The 21,448-nt window shown below is 45.2% G+C and overlaps 1 protein-coding gene across 4 annotated transcripts in view; it reads right to left on the bottom strand.

The window, feature by feature from the left end:
- Tenm4 (teneurin transmembrane protein 4) overlaps positions 1 to 21,448 on the bottom strand; it is a 715,396-nt gene that overhangs the window by 508,418 nt on the left and 185,530 nt on the right. The window contains exon 1 of one of the 4 annotated variants that reach the window (XM_013511955.1): positions 11,626 to 11,644. The exons of the other annotated variants lie outside the window; for them this stretch is intronic. Coding sequence (XP_013367409.1) covers positions 11,626 to 11,629 — 4 coding nt within the window. The 5' untranslated portion in view covers positions 11,630 to 11,644. Of the gene's footprint in view, positions 1 to 11,625; positions 11,645 to 21,448 lie in introns of those variants that run through there. 4 annotated transcript variants of the gene reach the window in all.

The following is a 21,448-nucleotide window of genomic DNA, read 5'->3' as shown; positions in this document are numbered from 1 at the left end:
GGGTTGAAGGGAGGGGAAGGAAATGAGAAACATAAAGAAGAAGAATTAAGATATATTATATATAGGTACAAATTCCCTATGATGAATGTGACCGATATGTATGATAAATATGTACTACTAAAAAATTAAGTTTAAAAAAGTCTCATGTGTTCAGAGGGGAGCTTTTAAAGGTGATTGGATCATTGGGGTGCTGTACTTATCAGTGAATTGCTTCATTGAGGAGTTCATAGCTAAATGTACCATCAGTAGGTGAAGCCTTGTTGGAAGAGGTGTGCCACCCAGGGAATGTGTCACCAGGGTATACATCCCTCCCCAGCCCCTCCCTTGTACTCTGAGTCCAAGGGCCCTTGCTTGGCAGGCAGAAGACAATCCTTTTGTACCATAAACATACCATCACCTTATATGTGTGCTTTATTGTACACATTTGATTTAGAGCCTAGCATCCTTATTTTAAAGCTCTACTTGGTAGCAGCCAGTTCTCCACCCACCACCTATCAAGTCATTCTTGGCCAAATGCCATAGGGTCAAGACATACAAGGCTGGCCAGGGTCAGTTGTTGATGAGTCCAACAAAAATGGTTTAGATTGGGCTTTGCTTTTAAAAAGTACTTTGACATCCACTTGTCAAGCACCTCTCACAGCAATCATCCTCGCACCCCTGTAGACAGTGAAATGAGTTTCCCCGTGTTAGTCACAGGTAGAGGCTGCCTTGCTGTGCTTGGGTTCCAAGAAATGCTGTGGTGCTAACATTGGAGACATCCTGGGTCGGCCACAGAAAGAGAATAAAAATGATTTTATCTGAGTGTAATTCTGAACTCTTATGGGCAAGCAGTTTGGAAGTATAAAAGTGTTGACTAGAAAGAACCTGGGAGAGCTTAAAAAACAGCCTCATCCGTAATTTGGTTGGAGGGCAGAATCTGGATGAAAGCTCCTCAGAAGGCCTGAGGGAGGTCAGACAGCCGAATGGTTAAGAGCTCTCTGCACAGATAAGCGGTCAGGGGTGTCCGACTGTCAGCAAGATACAACTTCCGCCCCACAGAACAAGGTATTTCCCAGCAAGCATCCTGCTCTCTCATCTTGCCAGGTATTTATAGTTCCCTTAACATGTAATGCTGGGCAAGCACAGGGACCCTGCCAAAGCCAGTTCCTGCAGAAGTCTCCTCTGAGCAGCCAGGCTGTTCCTTGGGTGCTGCTCCTTGGGTTCTCCTCTACCTGCACTGCTATTTGGCTACTTATCTCTCCAACAGTACAGACCCTTTCTTATCTAATTTTCCATGAGTCTTTAGCATGAACCCTGATACTTAAGAAATACTTAATCTATTCTACAAATATTTATTAAATAAATGGAAGCTTAGATGGCTGGTTGGATGGATAAAATAAATGTTCCACAAAGCCCATTCATAACTGCATGGCAGATGGGCAGAAAAGGAGCTACAAAGAGCTATGGCCAGGGTGGTGTGAAGGTCTAGATGATAGCAGAGGTAGAAGATGGGAAGGAAGCAAGGGATTGGAGTTATGTTGGTTGATGGACTTAATGAAACCTGTAAGTGGTGGCAGGAAAGTCTGAGGGTAGGAAAGTTTGGTGCAAGGAGATTGATTTCCCAGTTCTGGACAGAGAGGAGTATAGTGCCTTTTAGGTGAGACAGGGACTCAGATATGGTGTCATATTGTGGGGCTATGAGGAGGAGGGGATGGAGAAGCTGTCTCCTGGGGCTGTAAGGGCTCCAGGAGATGTTTTTACTCAACTTCTGGTGGCTCCTCATGATCCTCTCAGGGGCACACTCTGGGCCAAAGACTGAGCTTACATAAGTAAACAGAATCTTCTCTGATTCATGTAGTCTAGAGCATTTTAGGGAGTGGCAGGGAGGGAAGGGGCCCTTTCAGAATGGTTGCACCAAGAAGTCTGACATCCCTGAACTTCCCAGACACGTGGCATTGCTAGGGGGAAAATGCAGTTACCTCTGTCATGACACAAATCCCAAGGGAGGCTGTTCAGTGTAGTGAGAGCACACCCTTGGGAGTCAGGCAGACCCGGGTTCAAAAAGTTCTAGGTCTGCTACTCATTAGCCAAGTAGTCTTGGGCAAGTCCCTACAATTCTTTGAGCCTATTTCACGTGTAAAGTGAGGGTAACAAGAGCCACTTTGGACTATAAATGTCAATTTAAATATGTTTGCATATGCCCAGCACTTTCTCCTTTTAGGTTCTCTCCCTTTTAACTCTTACTTCATCATCTGAACAAGGAGGAGGAAATTGTTTTGAAGAAGCCTGTCAAGTATTCATTGGATACTTGGTATGTGTTGGATGCCATGAAGCCAGAAGTAAGGGTTTGGCTGTCTATGAACTTAAAATGAAATACTGAATATCAAACACATTTACTGTAAAGCCACGTACATGTCATGCCTGTTCTTCTGGCTCACAGGACTTGGGCAAGTCACTGCACCAAGCTGAATTCTGTTTCGTCCTTGGATCAAGTCTGTCCTGTTCATCTCTGCACACGGTATTGGGCATAGAACGAAAGATCACTTATAGGAAAGAAAGGAGCATCACAGCCACTCAGGAAGCCTCACGCACTCGCTCCCTCCCTGCGCCACACAGAGCGCCTTCCCTGGGCATTCTCAGAGCCTCCTTCCTGCTTTCTCATTTGAGCACTTAATGGGCTTCACCCTCTTAAATGACACCTGCTGGAAATGTAATTTTGCACATAATTGCTACGTGGGAATGGAGGCAGGCTTATTTCTCAAAGCTGGTGATTCCCTTGGGAAAAGAAAACACGCCCAGAAAGCCCTTTCCTGTATCCCTGCTGATGGATCACTCCATGCTTTTCCTTCCACGCAGGGCAGCTGGCCAGGAGGACTGGCACCATAAGATCAAAACACCTGCTGCCCCATTAAGATTTCCAGAGCCAAATATCTGGCACTGGGCTCAGTCATGATGCTGGGGCCTTGTCATCCTGCTAAGAGAAGACTAAAAGCCCCTGACTGGAAGTCCCCAACGAGCATTCTAATTAGATTCCTAGAGGCAGAGTTGTCTTGCTGTAGAGAGCAAAGAGGAATGTGGGGCTGAGGCCTGGGGGCCTGGCAGGACAGAGGGAGCCCCTGCTGCTGTTTCACGCATTCTGTGGCCTGGTCTGACACAGGTACTAAGGATAGGGAAGCTTGGCTCTTAACAGTAACGCTAATGACACTAGTCAGCATTAGTAATAATCACCTTGTTCAGGGTTGACTCAGTGGGGCTTAGGTCAGGAAAGTTTGGGAAGGGAACGCAAAGGGAATAGAAGACTGGAGCAGGGCTGGGGCACAGTGAAATAGCCCTTTATGCCAGTTTTGCTTGAATATAAATACATAGATATATGGATATAGGTAAATATACAGATACACAAATATATATTAGCATTGTTATGCCCCAAAATTGACTATGGGCCTGAGGCCCTGTGGAAATGACTTTCATGTTCTTAGCATCCTCCTGTCAGACCCTCTCCCAGGTTTTTATTTAGGTTACAGGCATTTATCTGAAGTCTCTGGGTAAGAATTAGAGTGGCATGTGGTGGCCCACATCTGTAAACCAGCACGTAGGAGGCTGAGGCAGGAGCTCAAGACCAACCCAGGCAACAGGGTGATTTAGTGAGATCTTATCTCAAAATTTAAAAGTGGGCAAGGGACATAGAGGCCATGCAGCCGAGTGCAAAGCACTGGATTCAACCTTCATTATGGCAAAAATAAAACAGTGAAATTATTTGTCTGTTCAGACTGCTTGCCTTGACCCTTGGTACCTAGGACTCAAGCCTTGTTTGGCTCCAGGCATACAGCACATGGGAGGAAGCTTCTGTTTCCATCAGCCAGATCTAGTCTTTGGAAAATGTGGGCAATGTTGATTTGGGGGACTTGCCCCTGTGTACCCAGCTGCCTGGTGGTCTCTGGAGTGTGAGCCGGGGCCTCGACCCTGCCACAGTCCTTCCATCACCTGATGCCAGGAAGGAATAAAGGCTGTGATGCATAATAACACTGGCACACAAGTCTCCAGATTGCTACATCCCAGCCTTGCGGCACTAGGAGTAAGGGGAAATGGGTATCCTTATTGGTGGAAATCCTCCAGAAGCCTCTGGGAGACGTCCCTGTCCTCCACCCAGTCTCATGAATATAATCTACACTTTTCCTGATGACTAAGGTCTATGCACAGCTCTTGCTTTTACCCAGATCTGCAGAGCAGATGCCCTTCATGACTACCATCTCTGTAGGGTATTTGCTCCTGAATGACATAGCCCTGCCATTCTGTGCTATTGAGGTTCTGTGTTTACTCTTTCTCGTGCTGTGGACTCAGGGGTCATTTTGTGTTCCCTCTGCCTCCATGAGACAGGGAGTTGGTCCTGAGACCACCTCTCAACAATGAGACTTGGCCCACTGTATTCTTACTATTGCCACATCTGAAGCAAGTACCCAATATCTGGGGCTGGACAGCTGGAAACCACAGAGCACTCCTTCACAGTGCCCAGCCCACAGGTAAGTCAGGGTGCCTTTGGTTGCAGCAGGTGAGCCAGACCTGCCCAAAGCATGGGTGGAGGTGTTTACGTTCTTCTGCCTAGTTCCTGGAGTTTCAGGTCCCCAAGAGTGAGGGGCTCCATGCCAACAGTGCTGTGCCACACTGCATGCTTCTCTGGTTCTGTGGCATTGCACTTGGGTCTCTGGCATTCCTGGAGAGCTTGTAAGCCCCCTAATATCCTGTATTAAGTTCTTTTCTGTGCAAACTAGCCAGAATGGATTCCGTTGTCTGGAACTAAGATCCTTGACTGAGACAACATCCGTCTGCCGCCCCCAAACTGTAAGCTTCTTAAGAGCAGAGATTCGTGCATGTCTTTATCTTCCTCTGTGCCCAAAATATACCCTGTGCCTGGAGGCCTCTCCTGACCAGATGGGGGTGAAGAGACAAGCACTCCACAGGCCCCGCCACCACTGCTGTGATGCTGTTCTGGTAATGACTGGGAAATCAGTTCACCTGGTTAATTAAAACCATGTATAAAATAAGCATCAGCAAATGCTTGTGATTGTGGGTTGAGAGGATTTCTTATCAGAGGGTGAAAAGACTGTGGTACACAAACAAATTGAAATGTGTGTTGTCGGCTCTGAGGCTTTTTTTGTTTCCTGCTTGGCTGGCTCTCTGCTGCGTTCCCAATAGCTGAGGGACTTCCAGATAATCAAAGTTCGCTAACCATACATACTGTTAGCAACTCCTTTCAGGCCCCTTCCTGTCCAGATGTACAAAGAGAATAGCAAAAGGAAATAGAGCCAACACTTCCTTGGCCTACCCACTAAACCGCTAAATCTCAGCAGTTCTGAATCATCAAACCTTGCATTTCTCATTAGCTGCCCCTCGTATGCAGCATTTTCAATTAAGCTGAGAGCACTGCTGTACTAATTATGTTATGATATTAGTCCCTGCAGATTAATATGCAGCTAACAGTTTGGGAGTGCTGTCTGGATTGTATTGCTCTTCCTACCTGCAAAGAAACATTTCCTTGAAAGCTGTCCCCTCCATGGGGACTCAGGGGATAGGATCTGGACAATCAATTGTATGCATTGACTTGACTGGGCTAACGGATGCCCAGATAGCTGGTAAAACACTTCTGGGTCTATCTGTGAAGGTGTTCCTGCAAGAGCTTAGCACGGAATCTGTACACTAAGCAAAAATTGTCCTCACCAGTGTGGGTGGGCATCAGCCAACCCCTAGAACAAAAGGCAGAGGAGTGGTAAATTTCTCTGTGCTTAATTTGGAAGATCCATCTTCTGCCCTTGGACATGAGCATTCTTGGTTCTTGAGTCTTCAGATTTGGACTCGGACTGACACCACTAACTCTCTGGTTCTCTGGACTTTGGATTTGGATTGAAACTATTCATTCAAGGAGCCTTTTGGCAGACTGCAGGTTACGGGATTTGTCAGCTTCTATAATTGTGTGAGCCAATCCTTCACAACAAATTTGTTTATATCTCTCTGTCTCTATATACCCGTTTGGTTTTGCAGAACTAAGGAATTAGGCCATATCAGGTGAGCTCTTTCTTTAGAGGCAGCTCTTCTTGTACCAGGATCTGGTCCCACGGAGCCACATGTAAGACATCATAGGGTCACATTTTATGTGTCTTCTGCATCCCCACATGGCTCTGTGCTTATAGAAGGTGATCAGTTAACACTTTCACAGTGGACTAGCCTTCAAAAGTCCCACTGAGAAGTCAGCAGAATGGTGACAATATTTGGCTGTGTTTTTAAAATAAAAATTGTGGTCTTGCTCCTTGAAAGGTACAACCAAAGAAGGGAAAGGAAGCTGCATTTATTGCTGCATGTTCAAATCAGACATTTTCCAAATGCAAGGGCTTATTTAATCCTCTCCCAAATCCTTTGAGGCAGATGTTATCATCCTTATTTAACAGATGAAAAACTAAGGTTCAGAGAGTTTAATCACATAGAGTGGGACCAACTTAGGAATTGGCAGAGACTTGGATGCATTGACTCTAGTGCCCTCACACTGTCTAGTACACCTGGCGTTCCTTCACTGTGGCATGAGGGCACAGGGAAAGGGACCTTGTATCACAGAGCATTGTAAGACATGTGCCCTTGAGCTCGGGAAGAGCAAATGGAACCAAATGTCATTTGATAGTAATAATCACAACAATAGTACTAATCACTGACATACAGGCAGCACGTACTACTTCTGGGGCACTCTGCCAAGTGATTTACTTGTCCCAATCTTATTATATTCCTGTGTGCTAGGCAATTTTATCCCCATCCCAAGAAGGGGGCAACTGCGGCTCAGGATGCTCAGGTATGAGAGGGAGGGCCAAACCCAGAGCTAAGGTATCACATGACTCTGGGTAAGTCACTTCAGAACTCTCCTGTTTTCTCCTTTGTAGAGGTAAGAACACTTGATTGCTGCCGTCATCAAATGAGCAGAGGTAGATGACGTGATTCTGCCAATCATGAAGACTTTATAAACATAAGACATTGATGGAAATGGAGAACTATGGTGCCCATGGGCTCTGGTTAAGAGTGCTTCAGTTCTGGTCCTGGCACTGTGTTTCATAACTGTGTGACTTTGGATGAGACTATCTAGATTGTCCCTGGAGTCCTCATCATTATAATGAGGGTGATAAGAGTGCCTACCTTATAGACTGCTGGGGGATTGAATAGACTACTGTGTGTGGAACATCAGTATTGCTGCAGATAGCCAAGAGTCAATCATAGGACTTCTGAATAATCCATATGTCCATAGCATGGATTCTTTGCTAACTTTGACCGTGCAACTTACAAATGCATTGCTTAAGTATAAAGAATCTAAGCAAGAATGTGAAAGGCTACTGGTAACCATGGCTTATAAATCAAACCCATTATACCAAATCCTCCAGAAAGTCCACCTGGACCACTGTGTCTTACCATGACTACTTCATTGGCTGAATTTCTATGGAAACTAAGACTTAGAGAGATTAGGTAACATATCCAAGGTCACTCAACGAGTAAAGGGTAAGCTGGGACTTAAGCTCAGGCTATCTGATCCCCAAGCTTGTCCACTACACAAGCAACAGCAGACTCTTCTGTTCCCTGACACTTGCAGAGTTTTAGCTAATGCTAAAACCACCTCAACCACAGGCCTTTAAAAAAGTGAATTATTCCACAAAAAACATTTTCAGGATGTCCTTCGTATATGGGATCTTTCTTCTTTTAGATTTTTCTAATTTTTCTTGAGATGATTTGAGTTATTTACATTTTCTCAGAAAATCACCCATCTTGCAGAATTTTTGAAACTAGTTAGAATGTAATAGTTCATTGTTAGACTTTCAACATGCCAGTTGCTGTATTGCCTTTCTTATTTATTAGATCTTTTTATTTTAATATTAGACATTTCCCAGGACTATATTTATTTTGCAGCATGCAGTGCCATGAGAAGCATATACATTCAGAGTGATGTTGAAATGCTGACCATACTGGTGCTGACTGACTTGAGAAGAAATAAGAATGCACTTTTGAGAGAAAACTTTTTCTCTAGGAAAAACCAAAAAGCTACAAAAGCCTGTTTAGAGATGAAGGGTGAGGCCTCCAAGGTTTAAACAAAGAGTTACACAGTTCTGAGAAAGTCATAAGTGCACCTGACAGTAGACCTCTGCAAGAGGGGTCTTGGGGGCACCTGAAGGGAGGCCATGGAAAGAGGGCCAGGCAACAAGGGGGCAAGCAGGAAGGAGTTGGCCCGGGAGACCTGGGATTGCCCTAGGCATTCAGCAGCCAGCTTTAAGGGAATGTTAAGGCCATCATTTAATGTTCATTTCAAACTGGTCACTCCAGAGTTGTAGGGGATCCTACTGAGAGGACGAGGTTCACCCCTGAAGTCACACGAGCTACATGCCAGCAGAGGTAAGAACATCTCATGGAGTTGCTACACTTTTATTATTTTTGGCACTGGAGCTTGAAACCTGGTAGAGGGCCTTTTCACTGAGCTGTATACTCAGCCCTTTTAAAATTTTGAGACAGGGACTTGCCAACGTGCTAATTTGCCCAGGCTGGGCTCAAACTTATGATTCTCCTGCCTCAGCCTCCCAGAGTGCTGGGATTTTAGTCTTGTGTCACCACGCCCGGCAATTTTATTGTACTCTAAAAGGAGGCTGATAATACTTAACCCCTCAGGTCACTGTGGTTGTCAGCCGAGATGTGTGTTAGCAGCCTGGCGTGATGCCTACTTGCTACTGGCTGTCACTAAATGTCATATACATTTATGAAGAAGGTAGGGTACACCCCTGAAGTATGTGCATATGAGTGAGTGTTGCAGGCAGGGAGAGCTGGTGGGCTTCAGGAGGGAATGCTCAGCCACCAGCAGGTCCAGTAGTCTAAAATCAACCCTCACTGGGTCCTGAGCAGTAGAACACACAGCCAGTGGGTGGCAGGATGCCGGAGTCATTCCTGCAAGGCATGTGGCAGCTCCTCTGCCCGCTGCAGTAGTGCAGGGGCCCTGTGGAAGGCCCGGCCATAGGGCAGCCAGCCCGAATTTCATTTCTGATCTTACATTTGGTTCCCATCTCAATTAAGATCAGTTAGAAGTCAATTTCACAGTGGCTGGTTTTCTAAGATCCCTGAAAACCGATAAGCCGGAAACAGGCAATCAGTTCTTTCAGGAGCACAGGCCTTCCTCAACAGACGTTTGCAAGCTGTATTTATTTATTTGGATTTGATTTTAATTTTGTAAATAATGTTTATTTAATTTTTTCTGTGAATGCAAAAGCAATATATATTCAAGAGGGAAAAACATCTGTTATGTCCCTCCCCTGGCCTCAGAGTAACGGTGCTTTTGTTTCATTTCCTATAAGTCTTAAATGCCTCATGTTGACGAGCAAGTTTCCAACTATAGAAAAAGCCCCAGAAAGGTAGAAAGGAAAGGAGACAAATATTCCAGAGTCCTACCACCCGGGACAGCCACTCTTAACAGTCTTTGTGTGTGCGGTTTTCCTTCCTGTAATCTCTCCATAATTGTTTTACATGGCTGAGATCATACTGTGTGTGTGATTTTACATCCTGCCTTTTACACTTAATGGAGTACCATAAGCATTTCCTTGTGTCATTAAGAGCTTTGTAAACATCATTTTTAACGGCAACAAAATATTCCATTCTATGAATGAGCCATAATTTACCTAACCAATTCCCTAAAGTGGAACATTTAGTGGTTTCCAATTTTTCACTCATATAAATAAAGCTGCAGTGAACACCCGGGTGGATACATTTTTTGTCTAAATATCAGGTTATTTTCTTAGGACAGATTCCCAGAAGTAGAATTACTGGGTCAAAGGATGCAGACTGCTTGGAGGCTCCTGAGTCTTATTACCAGACTGCTTTTAGGACCAGCAACCCCAATATCCGCCCCTTTGTGTGGGGACCTCTTGGGACACACAGGCAGGCTCTAATCAGATGCATTTCTAAACTGTCTGCACTGGGAGGGGAAATCACTGCTGTCTGGGACCCGGACAGGGAGGGTTTTGTTCCTCTAACTCCCCTTGGGTGGCCCCAAGGGACAGTGGATTTCCAACCCCTCCCCCTTGTCTTGAGCTCCCCTTTGATTCTGGCTTCATGGCCTTACAACTGGGGCACGGAGGGGACTCTGGGCTCCTTGTTCAGTCACAGATCCACGACACAGAAGGAGGCAAGCGAGGGGGCAGCAGGAATCTGTGCCTCTGAGGTCATTTTTAGCCCTTTTCAGCTGTTTATTGGACTCCCCAAATATCCTGAGTTCTCTTTTGAAGTACCCCTGTGCATACCAATAGGCTTCAGCGCACACGTCCATACTCAAATGTATCCCTGTGCAGTGGATTTCCATGTCTGTTTGGAGAAACCTCTGATGTTTTTTTTTTTCTTTTTTTCTTTTTTTCTTTTTGAGACAGGGTTTCACTATGCACTTTAGGGTGACCCTGAACTCACAATGATCCTCCTGTCTCAGCCTCCCGATTGCTGGGATTACAGGTGTGAGCCACCACGCCCAGCTTGAAGAAACTTCTGATTTATGTTCAAAGAATGTGCCCTGATTGGGGTGGGGGTGAGGGCAATGCTGATCCAGAACACTTTAGGGGAAAGAGTGCAGCAGTTCACAGGGGAGTCCGAGAACTCCAGCACCACCCCGAGAGGCATTTATTCATGAGAAGACACAGAAACTCAGGAGGGCAGGCTGTAAAGACAGAGCTCTGGGCCCTGGGGAGGACAAGTGTCAGAGGCAAGAGGTCCTGTGCTCACCCGGGAGGGGCAGAAGGGAAGGTTCAGAGTGAGTGTCTCTGGGAATCCTAGTGTGGGAGGGCTTCTCATTACCCCAGGGGAAGCCAGAAAAGCAGACTTCCGGGGAACAACCAGTGAACCAGGCAAGACACTAAAGCCAGGGAAGTCGCCCATCAGGATCCCGTACCCTGGGGCTGGTGTCCCATGGTGGCTACAGAAGTGTTTCTCAGACTTTGACATTCAGTGGGAGGTCTTGATAAAACACAAGCTCTGAGCCAGCAGGTCTGGGGTAGGCCTGAGATTCTCATTTCCAGCAAGCCTTGTGGGAGGCTGAGGCTGCTGCTCCAGGGGACCTTGCTTTGAGCCTTGAGCTCCCTGTGCCAGGGGCTCTCAGACTTTAGCAGCCCCCGAGTCCTTCAAACACAGATCACTGGGCCTGAATCCCTGTAGCTTGTGCCTTAATAGGTCTGGGCTGGAGCCTCACAATTCGCATTTTACAAAAGTTCCCAGTGGCATTGAAGCTGCTGGCCTGGGGACCACCCTCTGGGAGTCACTGCCCTACCACAGAGCTCTACACTGCTGGCGGGGAGCAGCCTCCCTGCTCAAATACTGCCATTTGGGCCTTTCATGTTCTGCAGAAAATGGGAGGCCTTCTTCTTGGGGGCTTCTGGAGGTGAGCTTGGTCTTGTCCTGAGACCCTCTGCTTTTAGGTGTGACCATAGGAGGGACAGGGCAGTGTGTGCGTGTGTGCACATGCATATGCATGTGTGCATGGGTGTGTGTGTGTGTGTGTGTGTGGTAGGGGAGGTAGGATGCATCTCCAAAGCCCTTTTCCTCCCCCTGTGAACCAGGCCCTGAGAGGAGAGGCCAGAGGATTTCTGGAGCGGCTTGAGGACTTACCCATAAAAAAGCCACTTTGCAGTACATCGGTTATATTATGTTGTCGAACAGAGCTTCCTGCTTGTAGGGTCTTGGAGTTTAATAAAAAATATATTATGACTCAGTCCAAACTTTACAAAAGTCCTTGGGGAATCTGAAATGAATCATGTTAAGCTCCTGTTATAAAACAAACAGTCATCTCTTTCACAAGCCCGTGTCCGTAGCAGACTAGTGGGAGAGGTGGGGGGAAGGAAGACAGGGAAGGAGGCTCACAGCGAGGGGTGAAATCTTGGCCCCCTGCCTTTCTCAAACAACCCAGAGACCTCCAGACTGAAGGAAGACAAAGCCCAGAGCCATGGCTGCCTGGGAAAAAGGGTTTCTTTAGCAGAGATCCACACTTTTGTAAGCAAAAGATTGCTAGGGAAAGCAAGGCCTTGTACAACACTACCTCCTCTAGCAAGCCTTCCTGGATTTCTCCAGGTAAAAGTTCTCTGAACTTCATGGCCCTTTTTCTTCATCTATGAATGCTTGCAGCCATGATCTTCTAATAGACTGAACCTTAGGGGCTGGGTGAACGAGGCATGCTTGGGTACAGAACAACAGGAGCTCTGTCGCTGCTCATGTTTCACCACTCACTTAGTGAGGGTGCTTGGCCTCCACGTGTATCTGCACATACTGAAGTGGGGGTGGGGCTCATGTTGTGACAGCGCAGACTGCAGAGTAACAAAACCCAAACTAGAAGGCTGACAGTTGGGCACCCATAGATAGGGCATTCAATGGTGTCCCCCTTCCCTTTGTGCAGAGTCCTGGCTGGCTGCCCTCCATGGAGGCAGAGGGTGAGCACAGGGCCCGGGCCCCAGGCCTCACTGCCTGAGCATCTGGGGTTAGTCCCTGCACTGGTCCACCCCAGAGTTTCTTACCCGAGCAGCAGGACAATGGAACTGGTGTCATGGCACTGTTGAAAAGGTTAAATCAGATGCCACATGAAAAGCACATAGGACATAAAAAACAAGGTGGAGAAAGAAAGAAAAAGAGAAGAATCAATGAGTAGAACAGGAGACCCTAAATCTCAGAAAGTGTGGGTGGGCAGCCTAAGAGGTTAAGTGTGGAGGACCACTTGCATGGTTCTCCTTGAAAGAAGCATAGTCGTCTCCATTTTGGCTGAACCTGGCTCTATTTCCGTGTGTTGATGCATACAGAGCTGGCTAGGCCTTTTCCTTATCCCCTCAACTGGCTTTAAAAAATACAAATCGGTCTAGCACAGGTGCTGGTGTGTAGTCTCTGAAGCAAGGGGACAGGGTAGTGTTGCCCAACCAGTGTATGTCAGCTGGGCAGGAGGGAGGGCCACAGCCACACTCCACACTGTCAGCTGGGATGAGCCTTGACATAAGAGATTATGACTTCCTAGGGCATAAAAGATTACACATCAGAGCTGAAGCACTAACCCCAAAACATTAGCTACTGCCTTGAATTGTGTTATGCAGATCACTCTTTCTGCATTTCTCTCTCTGCATATTGCAGAGGTGATTTCAGGCCTTCTACCTAGCCCAGCTCACAGCTCTCAGTTACTTCCTGCCATTCTCACAATCACTCACCCTTGAGCCACTCCCCTCTTTACAGAGTAATAAAACCTGGGTGTGGCCCTAGGTTGAGGCCTTTATTCCAGTTAGCCATCATCCTCGCCGAATTTAGGACTCCTTGGCTCCCCACAACTACAAATACGCCTTAGTGTCTTTATTCTCACCATGGGTTGCCCTGGAAGTGGTAGACTGGAATTAACTTGCTGGAATTCTGATAACTTTTTCATGGGATTGCAAATATAAACTCCCGGGACCACAGTGAAATTGGGAAAGGCTCTCTATAGTTAAGGTGTTGAATCTGTATAATTTCAGGCCCCATTCCACAGATAACCTGCACAGAAAGGGTACATGGGCCACATTTACCAAAGGCTCAAGACATTAGCTGTTATGAAGCTCCTATTCTGTGTCAGACATGGTCTAAGCACACAAATGCTCTTTCATTCAACTTAGTGAGATGACTTTCATTGCTTAGATTTTAGAGATAAAGCAATCAGGTCCTTCCTACCTGAGGCTGGAAGAGGGTAAGTTAGTGCAAAGACAAAGCAGTGAACTTTGCAAAATAATTTGTTGTTATTTAAATGAAGGTAGCGATAGCAGCCTTACAAACCGGCAATTTCAACAGTCCTAGGCATCTTTTTTTTTGGTTTTTCTCCGGTACTGGGAACCGAACTCAAGACCTTGTGCTTGCCAGGAAGGCACTTTGCCTCTGAGCTAAATCCCCAGCCCAGTCCTAGGCATCTACTCAGCAGAGGGGCAGACCCAAAGTTGCACCCAACAATGTCCTCAGCACAACTATTTATGACCAACACTGCAAACAGCCCAAATCCCCCTCAAAAGGAGCATGGATAACTTCTGGACTTGACCAAGAGAATTATCATCCTTGAACTTCAGACAATTTTAATGAATCTTAAAAACACTGTGTTGAGCAAAGATGACGAAACATAAAGTAAGGTGTATTGCGTGATTTCATATATATGAAATGCAGAAGCAGGAACAATAAGCCATAGTGCTCACGTACACATACTTAGATATTAAAACAATAAAGTAAAGGAAAGACGACGTTCTCAGCCAGGTGTGCATGGTGTTATCTGTGGGGCAGGACAAACGAGAGCTCTGTTTCTTGAAAGGGACCCAAGGAAGCTCCAAGAGTGTCATCTGTGCTGTTTGGGCCCTGGCGACTTTTACTTTGTGATATTTGATGGCGGGTGCATGTGGGTGTGACACACTTTCCTGTACACACACTATATTTCACAATAAAAGTCAAAAGCCACAGAAGGAAATAAACAAACAACAAAGAAACAAACCAAGGCTTCTCTTACAATATCCGAATCTAAAGTCAAGCTGCTGAAGCACAGGACAAATAGAATTCAGCCATGGAAAAGGGCATGCTGATTCTAGGCCTTGAGCAGTGGCCTGGAAGCTCCGTCTTCCCTTTCAGACAGCAGAAACTATTGTCACCACAAGCCACTGCTTCCTGAGGACCCAGCAGGTCCCCATCTCACCTTGGATGTTTACGTTCATTATCCCTAATCCTTACAACAGCACTGCAATGTAGCCATTAATAATTTATTCCACAGTACTAGAAGTATGTGAATGTTTTCTATGTCTCCCAGCCAGGAAGTGACAGAGCCAAGGATTTAACCCGCGTCTTTCCCAGGTGATGCTTTTCGAGCCATTTGTATTACACGGCACGGCCTTTTTCCACACTAGCTCATAGTCTTTAGGACTTTTTTCTTAAAACTAAAAGACTGAACCAAGACAAGGGAATTGTCTGGACTCCTAGGCAATTGAACACTGGCCAAAGGTTCTATGTTCCTTCTTGCCTGCTTTACAGGCAGGGCAACTGAGGTGAAGGGCAGTGGGCTGCCCACCGCTGGCTGGGGCTCCATAGGAAGGCTCAGATCCCTGTTCATGCTGATGCCCTGTGCTCTGGCCCTTAGAAAGACAGAGAGCCGAACTTCCTGTCATTTTGAAGGTAGAAGAGCCTAAGAAGATACTCTCTTCCAGAGCTTTGCTGCTATCTGCTTGGAAGTGCAGGAGTCCCTGTGCAATCTGGGAAAGCTTCACTCAGCTCCTCTGAGGCTCGGGCCTCTCTAAAATGGTGACCCTCCTACTCCCTACAGAATTAGGTGGTGAACTTGTGCAAAGTCCCAACAAAGTGCGCAACTAAATACCAGTTGGCTGGATTTTCGGTCAACGGCCTACGTCATGTGAAGATCAGAGCAGGCGTCCTACAAAACTCCCCTTGCTGTGAGTCCATACTCTTTGGGGCATGAGAATAGGGGAACCCTTCCCTTCCTGGCCAGGGAACACAGTGTTAGAGAATTCCCACTGGAGCCAGAAGATGGCATTTTGCTGGTCTCACGGAGTGAGTGTGTGAAGATTCTTCTGAAGCGTCCTCCTTGCTTCCGGGAAAGCCTATTTTTGGTGTCTCAACTGTATGTATAATTCTATCGCTAAAGTCATTTTGCACACTTTCCCTGGAATTCGAATAGAGACAGTAAAAAGATTTTCAAGGAAAAAACCTCTTCAAATATTATTTTTAAGAAACCACATACACCTTTCTGCCTTCTCTTTCTGCATCTCCACTAGAGACCTCTGAGTTATGAAGTGCACTTAACACCATTAATTGCCATGGAAACTACAGCATCTTCTACTGAATATGGTCAACTTTTTCTGCAGAGAATTTTTTCCCCTTTCAGCAGAGACTTGAAATAATGGGCTGTTTTTGTTCCTTTTGTGGGAAGACCAGGCTCCCCTCCCCCACCCTACTCCTGATGTGTTACATCCCTCCCCCACCCTGCCCTGGCGTCTCTGTGACAGCAGGGCCTAGTTACTAGGTTTCCAGAAAGGAGGGAAATTAAAACAGGGAGGGAGGAAGAAGGTCCTTTGTGCTTCAACCCGATGAGGCCACTTGTGGGATTGAGGTGTTTGTACCTGATGTTCAGCAATGATATTTGCTTTCACTAATTTTTATTTAGCGTCATTAACACAACCTTAGTGACTGACATGCAGTAACAGTTACTCAAAACAAGTCCCATCGGCTTGAAGGCTTATAACAACACAGTGGCTTTTATCTGGTAGTGTTGTCTGCAAGAACTATTCTAAGTATACCATTTTACAGGTAAGGAAACTGGGGCACATAGAGATTTAATCGACCTACTCACTGCCCCAGAGCTAGTAAGTACAGTAGTCAAGATTTCAATGTAGGTCTCTCTAATCCCAAACCTAGCCTATGCATTTTCTATAGTGCTTCTAATCTATTTTTTAAAAGAAATGGCAGTGTGACCCCTCAGCTAGTAACTAAATCATTAATGAAATGATTGCATCATTAAATATTTACTAAGCCCTTTCTGTAGACCATCTACCCAGCAAACTCAGCCATGTGAAATGCTCCTGGAAAAGAAGAATGCTTCTGAGTCACCCAAATATATTAAATCATCCACACATTTTATTTATTTGGGAAACCGACCCCAACTTCTTCACTTTCTCTATATACAGTGTTAATAAACCAGAGATCCAATTCAAATTCCAGACCTGTCATTCCCTAGTTCTGTGCCCTGGGGTGATTTACCTAACTCTTCCCACCTATTTTCCCACATTCACAACAGGAGAAGTCTCAGGGAGTGGTTTGGAAGATGAAATCAGAACATGTATGGAACCGACACAGAGTGGGAGCTCAGAAGCCAATTCCTATTAGCAGCAGTTGTGACATTATTCTTCATTGCTTAACATCCACTATGCATCAGTGATTTCCAACATACCACTTATGCTCTGCAGTAATCTGCAAATCGAAGCACAGAGTTGAGGGAAGCACCAGACACTGGACAGGCACGAGTTTTATTGGCTCTGCCACTTGATGGTTCTTCTCTTGCCATATGGCCAATGTTTTTGTCTGGGCTGAGGTTAACAGACAAGGACCTCTGCGGAAAGTGGTAGGCCTGGAATCCAAACTCATTCCTGGTGACTTCCAATTGTGCACCTGAGGGAAATTAGACTGAGCATTTGTCTCAGATGGAGACTAGAACCACCCATTCCCAAGCCACTGAAGGCCAGCTCCATTGTCCTTTTAGCGTCTTTCAAAAGTTCTTCTGTAACTTTCCCTTTTTAAATGGAGGATGCTTGTTTTCCTAGGAAATACTTCCTTCTATCGTTCAACATTGGACACAATTTTCTTAATGACATTTGTGATTGCTATGCCATGCTACTAATTGAAATTCTAATTATTACAGGATTCAATAGATGTCACCTCCCTCTCAAGACAGTAACTTGCTGGGCAAACTTCAGTTCTCACTTTTAAATCCAATAGGTGTCTAGCTAGTCAGTTGTTTAATGAACACACATTCCTTTGGGCTATATCTTGGAAAGATGTCCAAAGTACAAGGACCAGGTAGTGTTTTGTTTTGAGAAGTCATAAAGGTGGAACTTTTGGTTTTGGCAATATGGCAGCTTGAATTTATGGATTTCCCTTCTCACCAAAGCCATTCAGAAATATAGAACAAAATGAAAGGGGGAATAATCCAATAAGGAACATTTAACTCAAGTGTTAAATGAAAAAGCTGAACCTGGGGTGGCCTAGAAGCAGAGGAGACAGATAGACCTTACCAGGTGGGGGCTAGGGTTTAACCATTCATGTGGAGCAAGAAGAGAGAGACCCAGATGTGGCAGGTGGGGAATTAGAGCAGAGCTGAGACCCCTGTATAAGGCCTGCACCTTGGAAAGGTCTCAGTCCATTGAGTTACATAGGAGGTCAGGAAGCTTGCATCTGCTCAGGAAGAAAACAAAAACACCGTGATGCACAGAAGCTTAAGTCTGTCCTACCTGCAGGCATGAAGCCAAAATTTACCCTTCTTAGAGGTTCCTGGGGTCCTAAACCAAGGGGTTAATGTAACAGTTGACCTGAATCCAGTGCAGCCTCTGTGGTACTTGGTCAAGTCAGGCACAAAATAATTCTATAGATTCTGTAGGTATATTCTTATAGCCTTGAGAGCAGGCGAACCCTACTGAAAACAAAATTAAAAAAAAAAAAAAAATCCACATTACCTGAAGAACGACTTTATAAAAAAATCATCAAAAATTTTACACATTACCCAGAAAAACTTCACCAGCAGGCACAAAAAGGCTTAACAGGACTGAAATATTGGGAAAAACCCGATGGATTATAGATGATTGTAAATGCCTAAAGAGATAAGGGAAAGAGTAAAAACCACATGAAAAGAACAAGACTCTGTCTTTTTAACTATGACAATATAAAAGCAGATTTGAAACATAACCAAGTAAAATTCAAGAAATAAAAAAATCTACACACTTATTAAAATCCAAATTCAGAGATTCAATAAAACAACAAATTAAGCACAACTAAAGGGAGATTTAGTGAACCCAAAAATAGGTTGTGGAAATTTCCCACAGCGCAGCACATGGGAATCAGTGAAAAACAGGGCATATCTGTTAAAACAAAGGAGGGTAAGTCAGAAATGAATGGAAATTTCAGAAGGAGAGAACGGAAGAAAGGAAGTATTTGATGAGATAAGAGCTGAGGAATCGGAACACTGAGAAATGACAAGAAGGCGTGAACTAACAAAGGCAAAGAAGAAAGTTGTAAAAATCCTCAGTATTGTGGTTTTCTTCATTATTTTGAAAGGATCAATGCTTGGCAAACTGAAGAATTAATTTTTTTAAAAATCCATGCATTAAAAGAAGCACAGGACTTAGCAGTCACCCATGAGCAAAGCAGTGCCATCAAGTAGTTCTCTGTAGTATGTCGGTCAGAAAACTAGGGCAACTGCTCCATGCCATGAACTGCCTACACAACAAGACTCCACGGTTGTTCCTGTTTCTTTATGCTTCACCTCATGCCCTTGACTGAAAGTAATTTTCAGTACTTCCCACTAAAGGTAGAGTATATTTCTGTATTCCATTAACATTGGACTTGGTTATGTGACTTGCTTTGGCCAGTATGCTGTTAACAATAGGATGTGAGGAACTGCTTTGGGTGGGTTTTCATGGAGGACCTTGCCTTTGGTCCTGCCATTGCTTCAGAGAAGGATACGCCCCAGGGGCCCCATTGGTCCAACAGGGTGAGAGACTCATGGAGCAGACCTGGATCCACCTGCTGATTGGTTCCACACTCTCCATCCTAGTTCAGATCAGTTAACATCCAGTGGATTCCCAGCCACAAATACAGGAATAAATCACTATTCAAAGTGCCTGAATATTCAAGCAGCTCATTAATGCAGCAGGACTGTGGCAGTAGCTGCTTAATACATATATTATCTCAACCAACTTCTGCAGTGGGCTTTGCTGGCCCCATTTTACAGTAAGGGAAAAGCAGGCCCCAAGAAGAAATGTGCTTGTTAAAGCAAGTTTGAGAACCAAGGGTTACCCTATTTCTACAACCTGAGCTCTTAGCTTTTTCACCACTCTGCATCACAGCACACTTGTTGTATGAATGGACAAATGAATGGAAAAAGGGATAGCAGCCCCCCATCCCAGGCCAAAAACATCACTTGCACTCACCCAAGCCCACACTCACGGTTTTTCCACGTAGGGCATGGGCAAATGCATCAATGCCCCCATTTTATGAGGTGTCTGTGAGATGTAGAGCTTTCCCAGAAAATGAATCCTCTTCATGCTGAGGAAAAGTCACACTGTACTGGAGTGGAAAATAATCACAGCCTATCAGCCTCCTTGGCATGCTGATGATCTTCATGGTCCAGCAGATGGTGTCAAGGAGGTGACTTCCAGAGGTGCTCAGTAGGCAGCTGACGAAACCCTCATCTAAATGGACGACACAGAGTCCCACAGCTGATCCGTGTCTTAGTGCCTGGTCCTTAGCAGCTGCCAGAGAATGGTTTGATTGGTATAACTTCCCCTCTGAACCAATGGGATCCTAAATAATTCATTGCCTTGTTCTACTTGGGGTGAGAATGACAGACCATTCCAAGAGATTATAAAGGGTTCCTTGTTCAAATGGCAGAGGATAAAGATGTTTAAACTCTCATCCCTCCCACTTTGCTTTGGAAGCTCAAAATAAGCTGAAATAAAATCAAATCAATGAAAAATACTTCAGATTTGGATCCTGCATTTTGATTTCACAAAATAATTTAAAGCTTCTTTCCATTCCAGTAGAAAAGAAATAGACAAAGGCTATGAGCACTCTATTCAGGGAAGAACAAACACAAACAGCTAATAAACATATGAAAAGCTGTTTGGTTGCACTAATAATTAAAGAAATACAGATCAAAACAATAATGAAATGCCATTTTTTCCTCCCATCAGGTTGGCAAAAATACAAAAGCATGCTAATTTCCAATGTTTGCCCATAGGAGAGGGAAGCTCTGAGGGGCTGATGATGGTGGTGTCCGCTAGGGAAGCTTCATGCAGGACATCTGGCACTATCTATCAAAACTGAAAAGTCTTTGGCTCATCCGTTTGACTAGTAAGATTTTCCTCTCCATTTGTACCCATCTCCCCAAACATGTCATGAGACATATGAGTTTCTTGAGAGATTATCTATAATAGAGAGAACAGTGGGAATACCTAAGTGTTTGTGAGCAGAAAAGAGGCTGGTGATCACTGGTGCATTCAAACAGTGGAGGAATATGGAGAGGTCACCAGTGTGTGAGAGCTTGGGGGAGTCGCGGTGAACAGCAGCTGCCAGCGATGCTGCTGAAGGGAAAGTACTAGGTATGGAGCTGAGGATAAAGTGACCTCTCTAGTGTAAATAAAGCACAAATCTGAATGTTTTCTGGAAAGATGACAAGAAACTCTCCTCCAGTGGCCACCTCGGAGAGAGGCAACAAGGCCATCAGGTTGAGGCGCACGCTACATGCATCTTTGTGAACCCTGCACCTTCTGACCACGCATATCCTTTTTATAAAAATTAACAGCACTTAAGTGGGCAGTGGGATTAAAGGCTGCTTTTATTTTCTTTACACTGGCGCAATTTAAAAACTGGATAAATGTTGCAGCTTGCTATAATACTAAGTGTTCATTGTGATGCGTTCAAGTGCCGTGCAAGAGAGACAGCAAAGCAACCGAAGCTGGGTGAGAAAGAGAGTCTCACACACACCACCCAGGGCAGCCCGTGTCCTGCAAAGGACCTGGCAGGGAAGACTAGACATGTCCCTGGGTTTCTTTGGCAAGCTAGAGTTGTTCTGCCCTGAGCCTAGTCAGAGAAAAAAGAAACCAGGAAGAGGAAGCAGATGGTGGAGGATGGTGGAGGACAATTGCTCTTACAGGCAGCTTGAAAGCTACAGAAGGGA

Source organism: Chinchilla lanigera, unplaced genomic scaffold (assembly GCF_000276665.1).
Source record: "Chinchilla lanigera isolate Chin_1 unplaced genomic scaffold, ChiLan1.0 scaffold00013, whole genome shotgun sequence".
Taxonomy (NCBI): Eukaryota; Metazoa; Chordata; class Mammalia; order Rodentia; family Chinchillidae; genus Chinchilla; species Chinchilla lanigera.
This window is presented reverse-complemented; position numbering and strand designations above follow the sequence as displayed.